The 18,130-nt window shown below is 38.8% G+C and overlaps 2 protein-coding genes across 2 annotated transcripts in view; both read left to right on the top strand.

Moving 5' to 3' along the window:
• Positions 1-18,130, top strand: part of LOC135215394 (neural-cadherin-like) — a 1,007,823-nt gene that overhangs the window by 318,453 nt on the left and 671,240 nt on the right. The gene's annotated exons all lie outside the window — the stretch shown is intronic.
• On the top strand, positions 15,340-16,128 carry LOC135215820 (uncharacterized). Its single transcript, XM_064250771.1, has one exon. It carries the CDS (start codon positions 15,340-15,342, stop codon positions 16,126-16,128), a length of 789 nt encoding a protein of 262 aa, XP_064106841.1.

Below are 18,130 nucleotides of genomic sequence, written 5' to 3' on the forward strand. Positions count from 1 at the left end.
CGTTGCCAAGGGTTATACTTGACACTTTTGCATTTGTGTATACAAGCATGTGTATGTATATTTTTTATCTTTTACTTTTTTATTTTTCACTTTAAAGGCTGTGTGGATATCTAAATACAGAGTTATAATTTTCATGGGGAATATAAATTTTTATTACTTTTTTTACGCAGTAAATGCTATGTGCATATCATAAATGCAAAGTTATCATTCTTTATGGGGAATATTTTACCTTAGTTTTAAAATAATTTTTTTTATTTATTCAGTTCATAAATTCATTAATATACCTATTTCTTATTTGGCTCCAAGCATGAATTTTGTATTCCATTCATTCCATTCCTCGTCAGATTTAAACGACGGCTCAAGTATTTGAGTAAGACTCTTAAATCTAAATCTATCTCCAGTTTGACGAGCTTCTTCGGAGATTTTATGCATTTTAATTTTTTGTTGGAATCGGATGGTCGGCTTCGATGTTCAAACCAAACAGATCTGCTGTATTGCAATGGTTTTTTTTTCCATAGAATATTGGCGAGAAAACATTCTTGGTTTTGTATAATCCGTGTGAATGCTTTAAGTAAGACATTTGACACAAATGATTTTTTCTGCTTTGTAAGAATTTTCGACTTGAGACAAGATAAGGATGAAGGAGTTACAGAAATCTAAAAAAGTGGGATGAAGAAAATGCTTTTGTCTCACGGGGAGATAATCGATACGAACCAGTGAACTAATTTGAAGAGAACAAGGAACTGGAGTCCTATGTAACAGAGAGAGAGAGAGAGAGAGAGAGAGAGAGAGAGAGAGACAGACTTTCCCGTGTTTTGGGAATTGGTTATTTCCTCCCCAATTCATTTATTGTGATTAGAAAATGTTCCGGCGGCCACATACCTGGATAAACAAATTGGTTCCAGAAATAGCAACAAAAATACGGTGATATACCATCACCAGTACTACATCCAGGTAGCAACAACAGTCTACAGGGCAAGCATTGAAATGTTCTGTACGAAGGGAACTTCATATTTGATGATGCTGGATCTACGGAAACTTTGATAAATTTAGGCTATTATTCGAGTGCTCAGGATACCGTACCAAAATAAGGGAAGGGGCGATTTTAAAACATGATGCTTTAACCGAGCTAGGTAATTTTAAAAATGGACGCCATTCCAGCCTTTGTTGTAAGTAATTAGATTTTTTAATTAAATCGTCTAGTTATAAACACCTCAGTTTCTTCGTCGCAATCGAGTTTTCTGTCCGTTGGTGGCCTATGTTGTTGGTACCTATAGCGCTGGCAGAAGTACGATTATGGTTAACTTTAACCTTAAATAAAATAAAAACTACTGAGGCTAGAGGGCTGCAATTTGGTGTGTTTGAAGATCGTAGGGTGGATGATGAACATACTAATTTGCAGCCTTGTAACCTCAGTAGTTTCTTAAGATGCGAAGGCGGACGGACAGGCAAAGCCGGCACAACAGTTTTATTTTACAGAACACTAAAAATACCAAAGCCTGATAATTACTACGACTCGATTTTGCAATGACAGTTTTCTCACGTTCTGCGGCCTGCCAAATCTCCACATTAATGCAAAAAATGAAATAACACATACTACTTCGTAGGAAAAGTCTATCTTCATTTCACAACAGACTTGATTTTGAGAAATTCACTGTCGGGGAAGAAAGGAAACAAACTCATCCATGACTGTTGCATCATATTTGCTGAAATGGAGGAAGTTAATAGCTAGGTAAATTGCCGGAAACTGGATCTCTATTTGTTTTATCACATGATAGAGAATACGCCACGAGAATAGTTATTGCATCAGAATGTCTCAATACCATGATAGACAAAGCATATCTAAATGTATAGTGGATAAGTAAACGTGTTCGCTTTTCTCTCGTAGTCATGAATTCAAACGCTGACTGTCGTTTGACATTTGTTATTGTAATTCCAGCACGAGCGTGTGTGGTTGTATGTTTATATGTAACGTAATATTTGGGAACACACACATATGTACCTATGCATTGTTGTCCTTTTAAAATGAATGCAAAGCGAATTACATAGAAAATTATTAACCGTAACATCAAGGAAAGCTCATTCAGCTGTACAATAGCTTCTGTATCACCTACATAGAAGGCTTGCAGTACTTACGCATGTCCTCTCTGTTATTACTTTTATACGATATATACCTAAAATCTTAGGCGCTAGATTTCAGGTTAAATGTTCACCAATTGGCGTCCATATTTGCAATAGATCCTATGGTACTTGTATTACTTTTCCAAGATTAGTGAGGTCTTATGTCCGCTAAGGGCGTAACACCTCTGACCCTTGTTGAATATCATGCAAGGTTAACGCAGAAAGCCAGGAAACGGTCTCTTGGAGGAAATAGTGATTCAGTTGCATTTTATAAACCTATTGTCGGTTTCTGTGCATTTTCATCTTGTGCGATGAATTATATCTGTTGTTTGTTTACTATGACAGATATCCTACTTTGCAGCTTGATTCTGTTAACAATGTAAAATACGAATTCAAGAAATGCAAGCGCGTGTGTGTATTTATGATGAAATATTTATTTTCATTACGGGGTATGATTGCGTAAAGATAACGGCGGGATGTTAAGAATGGATCCCCGAGATACGAACTGGATCCCCAAGATATGAACTCGATTCCCGGGATATGAACTCGATCCCCTAGATACGAACGCGGAATCTGAATAGTTTCTGTTGATAAGCATCCTGCAGACGTCGACTTCATTTGAGCGTCATTCTCTCTAAAACATACATTTCTCTCCATCCATCAGCGAAGCGCGGATGAATACGTGCTTCGTTATCGCTCCCTAATTTGCAGTGCATCTGACTTAAAACATTTTTCCTCTTTAAAGAAGAAGTGAGATACTTATCGGTCAAGTGAGGGAAATGCATCTTCTTGCTGTGGAGAGGTTTAGTTATAATTAATATCTGAAAGGTACGAGACAGATGCGCTTTCAGAGGACAAGAAAGTGAGTAATTTATTTTCCCCTCTCTGACCTTGTAGATTGTTTTATACAAACACACAAATACAAACAGACACACACATGTATGTATATATATATAAACCATGCAAAACTTAACTTTTCGCCCAGGGGTCTATCTTGCCCAGTGTGAAAGGGGCCTAACTGCTAAATTGTTCATATACCGCTGACCAGCAGATTTCTAATAGATTTTGCTGCTTCATACATCACCACAGAGGGGGCGTGGCCTCTTATCACACATGCTCAGACATTACTGTCAGATTTGCACACCCATGCTTAGGGATAAAGCTGGGAGGAAGAAGCTTTCTGTCGGATAAGAGCCTTCATTATCTGTGCCTCATCCGCACTATCTGTGCAGCACTTTTCACGGCTACCTCTTACACCTCCCTTCCTTCCCCTTGTAGTAATTTCTACTTGTACGCAGTTCCTCGTTAATTTCCACTTGCACGCAGTGCTCGACTACCAGTTCGGTAGTTGCAGGTTCGATTCGCCGCCCTGTGAACGCGGAATCAGAGGAATTTATTTCTGGTGATTAGAAGTTAATTTCTCGATATAATATAGTTCAGATACCACAAAAAGCTGTTGCTAGGTAACCAATTAATGGTTCCTAGCCACGTGATGATATCTAATTCATCGGGCCAGCCCTAGGTGAGCTTTTAATCAGCTCAGTGGTCTGGTTAAACTAAGATATACTTAACTTTTCTACTTGTACATATCTCTGTATGTTATACAATTAGTTCATATCAGTAGGTTTAGCGTGTTTTATTTGATTTATATTAAAATCCACACTTCAGTTCAGCAAAGGAGAGTTGGTTCAACTTCTCTTCCTACATTGCTCATTGGCTCTCATACACACTCCAATTTTCTTCCGAAGTTTTTGCTTTACTGCTCTCGATCATTCTTGCTTCACTTAATTCTGGATATGACACATTAGAACCCTGTTACGAACCGTGAGAGAGGTCCGCTCCAGGTTCGACATAATAATAAACAAAAAGAATCCAACACCAACAGTTGAAACTGGGGATACGAACATAGAAAGAAACACTAACACAACAAAGGTTTATTTAGAAGCTTACTAACAAAGATAAATGCTGAATGGTATTTCCTATTTACATAAAAAAGGCAAAATCTTACAATGCGTGAACTGGGGAAGAAGTGGGGTAATTCAAATACTTGCTGGCCAGTTTTGCAACTCGAAGCGATGGCTTCACAAAGGAGAACTGTAATGGTAGATGTCTTCTTGACACCGTATTGCAGAAAACAATGTCTATTCTTGATACTTGAAGGGCAGGAACTTCTCTAGACCTCTTGCAGAATGTTTCTTCTCTGAAGTCTTGCTCTGTGTCGAAATGCCTCAGTCGTCTACTCCTGACGACGACTTGACCAGAATTCGACCAACTCTCGAACGACTTTTCATCTCTGATCCTTCGTTGGTTCCTTCTTCTCTTATCTCTCTCTGACGATCTCTGCTGCTGATCTCTCACTGATAATCTGATCTGTGGCTCTTACTGATGATCTCTGATCTCTGTGATTAGCTGATGATCTCTGCTCCCTCCTACTTCGTCAGTCGTATTTATAAGGCATCCTGGGGGCGGGGCCTATGGCGAACGTCACAGATTCTGAGATTACCGGAACGATTTAGAAGTTTCTCGATGAAGTATTGCATCAGAAATCGTGGCGTTCCTCACGTCACGTCGGCGCCTGTCAAGTTCCCCAACACTCCTGCCAATTCTAGAACCATCATGAGAACAGGCACCTCCAACACCTGCGAGAATGCCTCCTTGCTGCCGAAATTCTTGAAATTGCGTTTTCCTTTCCTTTATCTTTCTTTGCTATAAAGCAATTACCATTACACGTCCCCCAAAAGAGAAAAAAATGAAATCAGCTGATTTTATTTTTTTCCAAAGAGAAACAAGAATTAAACGGCAGGGGAACAATTCTGCATAAAGCTTTAACACTTCTTCATTCACTCAACCACTCGTGCCAAAATAGAAAACGGTTATCAAGCTACTCATTCTGAAAACTCTAGAGAGGATATCTGCCATAACATTATCCTTTCCTCTTACTTTTTTCGTTTTCTGAACTCTGATTAAAACTTTGATTAAAACTTTGAAATGCTAAAACACCTCTTGCGTTTTCCCAAAACTAATTTCTCTTTGTAACACCATTACACGGGCGGAGGCCACGGCACGGGGCATTCTTTATAATTCTGAAGCAAGTTTGCATTCACTGACTTTGCTCTACTCTTAAACATATTAATTCCATAATGTATATTTCCCCTCTCCTCTAACACTAAAAAAGGACCTTCGAACTTATAAGGTAAAGCGGAACCTTCTTTCTGGACTAGTACTAAAACTTTATCACTTACACGGAAATTTCTCTCTTTCGCTCTAAGATCATGTTTCCGTTTAGTCCCCCCTTGACTCCTGTTCTCCTTTGCTAGTTGCCAACCATCTCTTAAATTGTTTTAATAATACTCATGATTAGTTATGTAATCTTCTTTACCCTTACTTACAGACAAAGGTCTGACCATATTGATACCTACATTCTCAAAAGATTCGCCTACTGAAGGAATATTACACAACGGAACTCTGGGGATTACTTGATTCGGTTTCCCAGAAATTTGATATTCATGACAGCTTAAAACATGCCTCTTCACGTCACTTCTCATTTTAGGCCAAAAGTACGCCCTGCTAATACAATTGAAAGTTTTATTTATTCCTAAATGTCCTTGCTCATCATGTGCTAACATTCAAAACTAGCTCATGAAGCTTCCTAGGAACCACTAATTGTTCGGTGATTTCCCCTTTACTACCAGACCTAGGACAAACATAACGACACAAAACTTCGTCCTTTAAACAAAAAGTTTCCTTACACACATCATCGAGATCATCATCCAGCTCACACTCAAAATTTCGGGTTAGTGTCTCATCCTCTCTCTGACACTTGACTAGCTCATCCTTATCCAAAATGTTAGAGCCTAATTCATCACTGTAACTAGTACTAGATACCGGTACATTTACTACGTTACTCTCGACAGCTATACCTTCCGTTTGGCTATCCCTGTCAACATTGATAGCGTGCGGTCTCTCAGACACACTCATGCCAAGATCAACCTCGCCACCTCTATCACATTCGTTCGAATCCACGAACTTGCTCACGTTCAAATCCACGAACTCACTCTTGTTCGAATCCACGAACTCAATCTCATTCGAATCCACGAACAAATTATGACCGTAGTCTACGTCTGTATCTAAACCTGACCTAGTTACACCATTTCAGGCACTGGAATATCCCTCACAACAGGGTTCACATTCTTTGATAAAGCTAAGTCATTACCGACAATAATGTCAACGCCATCAATGGGCAAACTGTCAACAACTGCCAATTTCACTCCTCCTGACACTACCTGACTTTCTAAATTCAACTTCAACAAAGGACAAAGAACACAATTGTTAGGAAATCCAGCTAACATGACTTTTTCTTCCATGTTTATTTCTGCCCTGTTTGGCACACTCTCTCTCGTAATCAGTGAGACAGCAGCTCCTGTGTCTCGAAGCCAGACTACTTCTCTCGAACACACTCCTCCAAGAGAGGAAACTCACCAATTCACCAAAAAATTTCCTAGTTTCTCTCATCACATCATTCCTACTTGACGAAAGGTTAACTAGTGATACTGGTTTCTTACCGTCCTTTCTTTCTACTGCACAATTTCTCGCTAAATGCCCTTTCCCATTACATCGGAAACAAGTTAATTCTAAGCCACTAGATGCCATTTTACTCTTACTAACCTTAGATGTATGATCAGGTTTTCCGCATGTATAACAGGAATAGTCACTTTTACTCGCATTGCTATTACTAGGACTGAAACCTTTACTGTTTTGTACTCTACTAGACGAAGGATCATTTTGTTTCCTTCTAACACTCATATTATGAGCTAGCCTATATTCGTCTGCTAACCTAGATGCTCCTGCAAAAGATACTTCTCGCCTATCTTCTATATAAAGCTTAATCTCAGGGGATATGTTATCTTTGAAGTTTTCTAACAACACTAAGTTCTTCAAACTATCAAAATCCTCAACTTTAGCAGAAGTTAACCAATCATAAAACAGCCTTTCTAACTTCTTACCGTATTCTACATACGTAATATTTTCATCCTTTCTCAAATTTCTAAATTTCTTACAGTACGCCTCCGGTACTAGCCTATACGCGCTAAGAACAGTTTCTTTCACAATATCATAATTATCACATTCCTCCTTAGACATGCAACTATACACAGTAAGCGCCCTACCACTCAAAACTGACTGTAAATATAAAGTCCACATTTCTTTAGGAGAACATACTCGTTCCATTAACTTCTCAAAACACATGAAATATTTCGATACATCTTCCTCATCAAACTTTGGTACTAATTTCAGCACTGCACTCATGCCTAACCTATCCGCCTCGTTTTCGTTCTCGCTTGTCTGACTGTTACGAGTACTTTCCCTTAACCGAGCAATTTCCAACTCATGCATACGTTCTTTCTCTTTCTTCCTGCTCATGCATACGTACCTTCTCTCTTTCTTCCTGCTGCATTACCAACATTTCTCTCTCTTGCTGCATTTTCATTGTTGCTTCTCTCTCTTTCTCTTGCTGCATTTTCATTACCTCTCTCTTAGCCGCTCTTTCATCTCTCTCATACTTTTCTCTTTCTTTCTTCTCAACATACTCACGGAGATCATTCCCCTCTAGACCTAGGAGTTTACCTGACTCAATAAACTCTTTCACCATCTCACTCATCCTGGTTCTTTTTATATTCTCCCTGTTTCAAACTGTTAGTGCTATTCTAAGCAAGGTCGCCACAATGTTACGAACCGTGAGAGGGGTCTGCTCCAGGTTCGATATAATAATAAACAAAAAGAATCCAACACCAACAGTTGAAACTGGGGATACGAATATAGAAAGAATCACTTAACACAACAAAGGTTTATTAACAAGCTAACTAACAAAGATAAATGCAGAATGGTATCTCCTATTTACATAAAAAAGGCAAAATCTTACAATGCGTGAACTGGGGAAGAAGTGAGGTAATTCAAATACTTGCTGGCCAGTTTTGCGACACGAAGCGATGGCTTCACAAAGGAGAACTGTAATTGTAGACGTCTTCTTGACACCGTATTGCAGAAAACAATGTCTATTCTTGATACTTGAAGGGCAGGAACTTCTCTAGACCTCTTGCAGAACGTTTCTTCTCTGAAGTCTTGCTCTGTGTCGAAATGCCTCAGTCGTCTACTCCTGACGACGACTTGACAAGAATTCGACCAACTCTCGAACGACTTTTCATCTCTGATCCTTCGTTGGTTCCTTCTTCTCTTATCTCTCTCTGACGATCTCTGCTGCTGATCTCTCACTGATAAGCTGATCTGTGGCTCTTACTGATGATCTCTGATCTCTGTGATTAGCTGATGATCTCTGCTCCCTCCTACTTCGTCAGTCGTATTTATAAGGCATCCTGGGGGCGGGGCCTATGGCGAACGCCACAGACTCCCGAGATTACCGGAACGATTTAGAAGTTTCTCGATGAAGTATTGCATCAGAAATCGTGGCGTTCCTCACGGCACGTCGGCGCCTGTCAAGTTCCCCAACACTCCTGCCGATTCTAGAACCATCATGAGAACAGGTACCTCCAACACCTGCGCGAATGCCTTCTTGCTGCCGAACTTCTCGAAATTGCGTTTTCCTTTCCTTTATCTTTCTTTGCTATAAAGCAATTAACATTACAAACCCCAAATCATTGACACTTTATGTGGCAGTAGTGTCTGGGTATTACTGCTTAATACCACTGTGATAGTTGTAAATAAGTGTATATTAAAAGTTTATTGACCGACCAAAGCAGTGAATTAGCCACCTCAACTCAAAATGAGTGTCGTCATCTAAAAGTGAAGCACTGTACCCATTACGTCAGTTCGAATATGTATTTATCCAATAATCACTTCTGGTAATTACTTCATAAGTAGGGTAATAAACTGCTTGAGATAATTATCCATTCAATTTTCAAATCTCATTTTCGACGCATCGACTGAATCTGACATGTCATTGACGCGAATATAACCCCGAATGCAAATAAGGGTTGTCCAGACCAGTGAATAATCAATCATATGGTGGAAATCATATGTTGGATATGTTTCCATGTCAGTACTAGGAAATGTATTTGAATTGGATAGGATAGTATATATATATATCATATATATATATATATATATATATATATATATATATATATATATATATATATATAATAGAAGGATCCACAGTAATATCCTTGTTTATCTAGATAAAATATATTTATGGAAATATTTACAAAGCTTAACGCTCTCGTCCATCCTCCTGTGGACTTGATCAAGTCCACAGGAGGATGGACGAAAGCTTTAAGCTTTGTATATATTTCCATAAATATATTTTATCTAGATAAACAAAAATATTACTGTGGATCCTTCTATTGATTTATTAGAAGCCCGATACGGTGTTTTTATATCGCTATATATATATATATATATATATATATATATATATATATATATATATATATATATTTGTGTGTGTGTGTGTGTGTGTGTGTGTGTGTGTGTGTGTGTGTGTGTGTGTGTGTGTGTGTAGACGTTCTAAGAGATGGTGGTTACTGGTAACTACATGAAGGAGGAAGTACATCTGAGGTGGTGGCCGTAATATACATTTGTGACGTTTCAGGACACAAATGTTCCATTTTCAAGCTATAAGGACAGAAAACAATAAAATTAACATTGGTATTGTAGCGTTTTTAATGTATTTTTGTTTTTGTTTTTATAGCTTCAAAATGAAACCTTTGTGTACTGAAACGTAATAAATGCATTTTAAGGACTACTAGAGATATGTAGTTCATTCTGCAACAGTCTTCTCTAAGTTTTATATATGTTCTTGTATCTTATTTATATATACTATTATATATATATATATATATATACATTATTATATATATATATGTATATTTACATATGTATATACATATATATATGTATATACAATATTATATAAATCTATATATGTATATGCATATGTTTATATATACATATATATATATATATATATATATATATATATATATATATATATATACACATATATATATATACATATATATATACATATATATATATACATATATATATACATATTATATATATATATATATATATATATATATATATATATATATATATATATATATATATATATATATATATATATATATATATATATATATATATATATATATTTGCTTATGTCACATCGAAAATGTGTTGCATTAACAAGAAAGCACTTGTTGGTACTTTCTTTGATTTTTCTTAAGGCCTTAGATAAATATACATACTATATATATGTATATATAAATCCAACCATGAAATTGACAGTTCATTTGTCTCCGTCTTCTGAAGAAAGCAAAGGGACTTACTTCAAGTGAGACAGAACCTCTTGAAGATATTGCTCGTTATACGTCGAGTGTATCGTTTTGTGGAAACAAATGTTATTTTTGTTTGATTTCCTTTTGTTGCAATAAATCCTAATTGGATAAGATTCGGTTCATTCTTCGTATTATATATGACCTTGCTTCGTATTTTGTGGAAAACAAAATTGTTGTAACATAATGTGTTTTAGAATGATGTTTTCTTTGACGAGTGTGGTACGAAAAGAAAAATGATAGAACGACGATTCTGTATATGATTATAACTTATAATCAGAATACCTAAAATGTCAACGTAATCGGGTTTAGTTAAACAAATGACCAATCACTGCATTCGCATTTGTCGTTGCAGAAGTCTCCATTGTTCCCTCGCCACTACGTTCGGCTTTTCTGTTTTTACGCCACAAAAGCTCATAACAATTCAATTTAGCGAGACAGGTGATTGCGGAAAAGTCGTCAAACGTTTCTTCTCTCTGTCCCTGTCAAGTGACGTATCACCCGAATGAGGCAGAGAGCAAAATGTCGAATCATTGAAATAATTCTGGGGAATTTTCCATCTGTCTCCCTTTCGTCTGCGGTGAACAAAGGCGATGCATAATTTAGCGTTATTGTCCGATGATCAGTCCGTCATTAAGGCTAATCTTTTTCCGATATCAGTTCTTCTGTCATTAAACAGGGAGACTTAAGATATTCTTTTCGCCCAGTAACTTCGTTTTGTATTCGAGCGTGCGTTATAAAGAGGGATGAATTAAGAAAGTGTATATGTTTACGCCGCGGACAAATAGTCATCACCTGTAAGGGATTTGATTAAATGAACTTATTGAAACTGTTCAGCGCAAAAATGTTATTGAGGGCGAATCGTGAGGCGATTGTCAATGACGGAGGTTAGGGCAAAGTTGAAAGATACAAATAAAAAAAAAAAAGCTTAAATTTTACAATTAAAGCTAAAGTCTAATTTACTTCCTTATTGTGTTGTTGCTTTAAATGGTATTGTTGAGTTTCTATATCCTGGAGACTTCAGTTTATATCTTACAAAGGGGCTCAATTATCTAACGTCCATCGCATGTTCTTTATTACGAACCTTTTTAACTACTCGTAAAATATTTCCCCCAAGGGGTCTTATTACAGTCGTCACTTCCCCAGCAGTCTCTCCCGAAAACACCCTCTGTGGTTTTCCCCCTTTGTTTTCCCTTGGTGAGGATTGTTGCTACATCAGCGTTTTATGCTTATCTTTCAACTATTCCTTAACTTCACGATTGCTCTCTACCTCCACCATATCATTCGCCTTAGTTTTTGCTTTTACCCCTAAAGTATTCCGAACGCCTTAGTGGTGTGGTCGGTATAGTGTTGGTATGCCACCTCGGTGGCCGCGGGTTCAATTCTCTGGCATTCCATTGAGGGGTCAGAGATGTGTATTTCTGGAGATAAAAGTTCACTCTCGACGTGGTTCGGAAGTCACGTAAAGCCGTTGGTCCCGTTGCTGAATAACCACTGGTTCCATGCAACGTAAAAACACCACACAAACAAACCAAAGTATTCCATACATACCTAAGTAATAAAATGCCTTATACGAGTACTTCTAATAAAAGGGGTCCATAAAAACACCAAAATATAGAAAGTAAGTACTATATTTCAGAGACTGCTGCTGTCTCTCTCTTCAGGTAGGTAAGGCATTACCTACTATCTACCTGAAGAGAGAGACAGCAGTCTCTGAAATATTGTCTTACGTTCTATATTTTGGCGTTTTTATGGACTCCTTTTATTAGATGGAATTCTTTTGTAAAAGAACATTTTTACCAGTCATGCCTCATACATGTTGATTTGTCTGTGTATTTATGGAGTTTGAACGCGTATACTTTTCCAAAGATGTAGTTCAGTGCCCTTTTGATCTGAAAGCTTTATTGCAAATGATGCTCACTTTAGGAAACATCCTTCTGTTTTTGATGAATATCCCAACAGCTGGGCAGAAAATAGTGGCCAACGGATTAACTGATCATCCAGCAATTAAGCCTTTGTTCTCCGGCTCTGAAATTGGAAGAAAGGCGGTGTTACGACCCCTTTGGCCGTAATACAGGTTCCTTATACTTCAATAATCACAGGGATCGTAGGCGGTAAGAAAGTACACAGGGTAAGAGGAATGTGGACACAAACACCAGAATAAAATTAACAATATTTAATTATAAAATACACTTAACACTAAATCAGCCTTGTGAGAAAACTGAACAGTAAATACACAAAATACAAGGAGCAAATAACGGGCTCACAAGGACTCCTAATACTTAAAGCTACCCTAACAAAGGAAGAAAGGACATAATATGCCAAAGGCTCAAATAATATTGACATGGGCCTAATAATGAAACCACTAACCTACAACTATAAGAGGGAAGAAAGTCCAGAGAAAATAAAGTAAGGAAAGCCTTAAACCTCCTACCTAACCGTGGTGGTACTAAACTTAAACTAATTCAAACAAATATTCAGAGGGGCAATGAATGCCCAATACTCCTGACTCAATTCAACATGTATATACATATATAAATGAATTAATACACGTAAATCCTCACGTACTACAACGTGCACAGGAGTTCACGGAGGTCACTTTAACCTTCCAACATTTAAACAAGGGAGCTCACAAATTGTCCAGGCAAATACAGGGGTCGAGTTCAATCCCGAGGGACAACACAGGATAATCTCCTCTTACCTGGCAATTGCCTCCCTACGTGCCTCCTCACGAGCCCTTAGCTCTCCTGGACCAGCAGCTGGAGACGGACAACACAGGACAGGGGTTGGCGTAATGCCTCTTACGTGGCGGAACAGCGACGACCACGTCTTCCGCCAACTCCTCAGGCGGGAAAACAGGAATACAGAAGTCGCAAGTGACTATCATCTGTGATATCACAGCAATGCACTTACGCCGTAGATGGCTCAGCACATCTACGCAAAACCACTTCCAAGGTAAGGTCCGTTGGAAGAATCCTTCAAAAGGCTTACGGTCAATATCCAGAAGGCTGCTAACAAAAGAGCGTGTGTCCAGAAGCTTATACAGGCCCGAACTATTTTAGGCCGGCCTCCACTCACCGCGCTACAGTTCCATTCCAACTCGAAAGCAAAATAAGAACAATCGTTAACACGATAGTTAGGTAATTCACAACAAGAGGAGGAATCACTGAGCAAAACCACTTAACGTTACGTTAACGTAAATAAAATACAGCTGCTGAACTGAATATAAGAGAACACTCAAAGCTAAGGTACAAGGCTGATTTAAGAAAACAAACTATCAATAAATTACGTTAATTTGACACCTTCATCCCCCTCAAAAAAAAATTATTCAAATAGAATAAATTTTTTTAGTACCACAATCATATAACATACTAGAAGATAACCATTAAACAACTTAATCTAAAACATCCTGCAAGGGAAAAATAATAAGGTGAAGCAAAACTCAGAACAACATAATGAAACAGACGTAAGACAAAGCCTGAATCCATACACCATTTTAAACATGATAAAATATTAACTAACTTAATTTTCAATACAAACCCCGAAGGAGAAATGAGAAGGGCGAGGTGAGTAGAGAAATTACCAGACTTACATCCTAGAAAGGGCATCAGGAATACAGTTATCAACCTCCTTTACATGCTTAATACTTAAAGGAAACTCCTGCAGATGAAGAGCCCAGCGCAGAATCCTCTGGTTAGAACCTTTCATTCTTTTGATGAACACCAAACGGTTATGGTCCATCCAAATTTCTACGGGAGAGGAAAAATTAGTCACATATGGTTTGAAATGAACCAAGGTACGAATTAAAGCTAGAGCCTCCTTCTCGATGGTAGAATACCTTCTCTCAGCATCCAGCAACTTACAACTAAAGTATGATGCTGGACGCACTTCACCATCTTCATGTCTTTGAAAAAGTACTCCACCTATACCCACATCACTGGCATCTGCAGCCACAATAAACGGTTTCTGAAAGTCAGGAGACATTTTTAGAACGGGGTTAGACACCAATACAGTTTTGAGTTTTAAGAAAGATTCCTCACATTGAGGAGACCATACAAACTTTTTTCCCTTCTGCAATAGTTGAGTTAGGGGCTGAGGAAGGTCAGAGAAGTTCCGGACGAATCTCCCATAATAGCCCATCATACCTAAAATTCTTCGGACCTCCCTAATATTGTGCGGCCTTTGCAAATTTAATACAGCCTCGAGGTTGGCTTGTTTAGGAGTAACCTGACCCAGCCCAACCTCGTGACCTAGATAACACACCTTGGTTTTACAGAATTCACATTTACTTCCCCCCTTGTGACCAGGAACTTTGCTGTAGTGGGGGGGCTTGCGTGGTGCAATGAAGAATTGAGCGATGGTGGCGGGGTGATTTATTCATCCTGGTAGGTACTGCCATGCCATTAAGGTCAATTCAGAGCATCCTGACTAATCGTGGTACTCTGTATCACCTCCTTCTATTTTCATTATTTCTCTTCTTCCTCTGTCCGGATGGATTTTGTTGATGACCTTAGCATGAATTTGGACTTGCTCTTACTGTTCTTTGGAGTTGAGGGAGGGTGGAGTGGGACGGCATGCCTCTCCACCCGTAGAACTGGAGTACCCAACGTGGTCGAGCGAGGGGAAACTTTTATGTCAAACCCTGCATTCGGTGCTGGGTCTGATCTCGATGGACTGACGACCCTCAAGGTACTGAATGTGGGGTGTATATCTAGGTTGTACCCCTAGGGTGCCCCAGTAAGGGAATTGCATCCTCTAAATGTGGCTCCATGGTGGGTATGGGGAAAACCTAGACGAATCTGCTAATTATCATTGTATGAAGAACATAAAACCCCAAAATCCTGATGACCACTGCACGGAACCAGACATGGGAAAGACTCTTCAAACCAGTGTGGTTACACTGGCACCATATATTCCCCATCAAGTGAGAAGAAATTTTGTAGGAAGAAAATCCTTAGAAGAATCTGGAGGATGTGTCCCTAATGAGTTTGATAAATATCTAACCATTACCTTTGAGGATAAAGTTATGAATATTTTTGAAGTACATAGGGATATTGTAAAATGCTGTGGGAGGGAACCTAAGATATTGCCACATGGTAGAAATAAGCTTTTGGTAGAGACTAGATCATTAGAAGAAAGTGAGAAATTGAAATCTCTGAATTTACTGGGAGGAGTTCAGAGCGAATGTAAACCACATGATACCTTCAATCATACCAAAGGAATTATATATGCTCCTCATCTTATGATTCATCCTGAAGAGGAACTGGAAGACGAACTTAAAGATCAGGGGGTATTGAAGGTGGAAAGACTGAAAAAGAAAGTAAATGGGGCATTGTGTCCTATGCCACAGTTATTATTAACTTTCAATTCTTCTAAATTACCAAATTTTGTCAAAGCAGCTTGGTACAGATATAAAGTGAAACAGTATGTGCCGAGACCCAGGAGGTGTTTTTACTGTCAGGAATATGGGCATATAATTGGGTCCTGTAGATCCAAGTTGCGAGGAAACCCTGCAATTTGTATAAATTGTGGAGAAGTTGAGCATGGTGATTGCCATGCTGAACCAAAATGCATTCATTGTGGGGAAGCACACCAGTCATCCTCGAACTCATGTGATGTTTTCCTTTTTGAGAAAGAAAGAAGTACAATATACTAGAGTCTTGAGAAAGTTACTTTTGCAGAAGCCAGAAGAATAGTACTGAACAAATATATAAGACCAGGGGTATCTTTTGCAAGTGTTGCTGCAAATAGACAACAATTGAGAAGGAGGAAAGTTAATTTGAATACTATTTCAAACTCATTTAGAACAGGTGGAAAAATTCAAAATTCCCATGTAACAGAAAGTAGCAGCAAAAACAACTTGGGTAAAGCTCAAATTAAAATGTCTAGGACTGAAACATTATCCTTGGTTGATGTGCAAAACCCTTTGGAAATAGCATCGGCTTTGGCTGATGCACCGGCCTCTTTGGAGGCAGCATCAGCTTTGGCTGGTACACCGGCCTCTTCAGAGGCAGCATCAGCTTTAGCTGGAGCACTGGCCTCTTCGGAGGCAGCATCAGCTTCGGGTGGTGCACCAGCCTCTTTGGAGGCAGCATCAGCTTTGGCTGGCGCACCAGCCCCTTTGGAGGCAGCATCAGCTTTGTCTGGTGCACCGGCCTCTTTGGAGGCAGCATCAGCCTTGGCTGATGCATCAACCTCTTTGGAGGCAGCATCAGCTTTGGCTGATGCATCAGTTTCTGGAAGCAGCATCAGTTTTGACTGGTGTAAGTAATTTGGAATATACGTCTGTCCTTGCTGATGTGCATGCCTCTTTTGGGGGGTCGCCCTCCTTGGCTGATGCAATGGCTTCTTGGGAGCCTGGAGCACCAGCTACAGAGGCAGCCAGAAGTTGCTTCCTGTATGCAGGTAGCAATGCCAGTCCCAAAAAGAAAGGAGGCTGAGGGTGGCAGGCAGTCTCCTTCTAAGAAAAAGCAAAGCAAGATTCCCCAAATTCCTGGCAACCCTACGAAGACAAAATATCTTCAAAGAGGCCCTATTATCAAGGCCTCTAAACTCTAAGTAAATTCTTAAATTTTCTTCAGTGGAATTATCAGGGCCTGAGAGCTAAATGGGAGGAGCTCAAAATGCTAATTTTTGAGTTGTCTCCTGTTTGCATAGCTTTGCAGGAGACTATGCTCAGCAGTGATTTTATTCCTTGCCCTAAAGAATATGTTGCTTACCATTCAGATCTAAATCAAAATAATAGAAACCGGGGTGGAGCAATGTTATATGTTAGCCATGATACTCCACACAAGCATTTTCCTGTTAATTCTTCTTTGCAAGCTGTTGCAGTGCAATTGTTTCTGACTTGTAAATATACAATTTGTTCTGTATATCTTCCACCAAATGTAGCTTTCCCTAGTACTGATTTCTGTAATCTCATCAGACAGCTTCCTCTGCCTTTCATCATCCTAGGTGATATGAATGGAAGAAATCCTTTATGGGGGGATTTAATTACTAATGAGAGAGGAAATTGCCTGTCATCCATTATTGAAAGTGAAAATGTTGGTGTTCTAAACACTGGAGAACCCACCCATTTCCATGTACAGACCGGTACTTTAACGGCCATCGACTTGTCAATATGTAGTGCCGATGCCATTATGGACTTCAATTGGCGAGTGATCAATGATAGGTACAGTAGTGATCACTTCCCAATTGTTGTTAGCACTGGATCAAGTCCTCCATGTCCAAGATTACCCCGTTGGAGTGTAAAAAGAGCTGACTGGGCAAATTTTGAAGTGCATAGTTCAATCGAAGCTACAGCAGAGGAATTTGAATGCATAGAGGATGCTATTGAATTGTTAATAACTACTTTATTTGCAGCTGGACTTCAGTCAATTCCAAGAACATCAGGTCTATTTATGCGCCGACCAGTGCCATGGTGGTAAAAAAATGCCATGAAACCCATAGAACTATGAGATCTTGTTTTACTAGATATAAAAGACGGAAATGTAACTATTACCTGGTAGAGTTTCGTAAGGCTAGGGCAAAGTTTAGGTTTGAAATTAAAAATGCACGAAGAAAATCTTGGACAAACTTCATTTCTTCCATAAATTGCAAAACTCCCATCACATTAGTGTGGAAGAAGATAAGGAAAATAGCAGGAAAGTTTGTACCTA

The sequence above is a fragment of the Macrobrachium nipponense genome, chromosome 5, assembly GCF_015104395.2.
Source record: "Macrobrachium nipponense isolate FS-2020 chromosome 5, ASM1510439v2, whole genome shotgun sequence".
In the NCBI taxonomy this organism is placed as follows: domain Eukaryota; kingdom Metazoa; phylum Arthropoda; class Malacostraca; order Decapoda; family Palaemonidae; genus Macrobrachium; species Macrobrachium nipponense.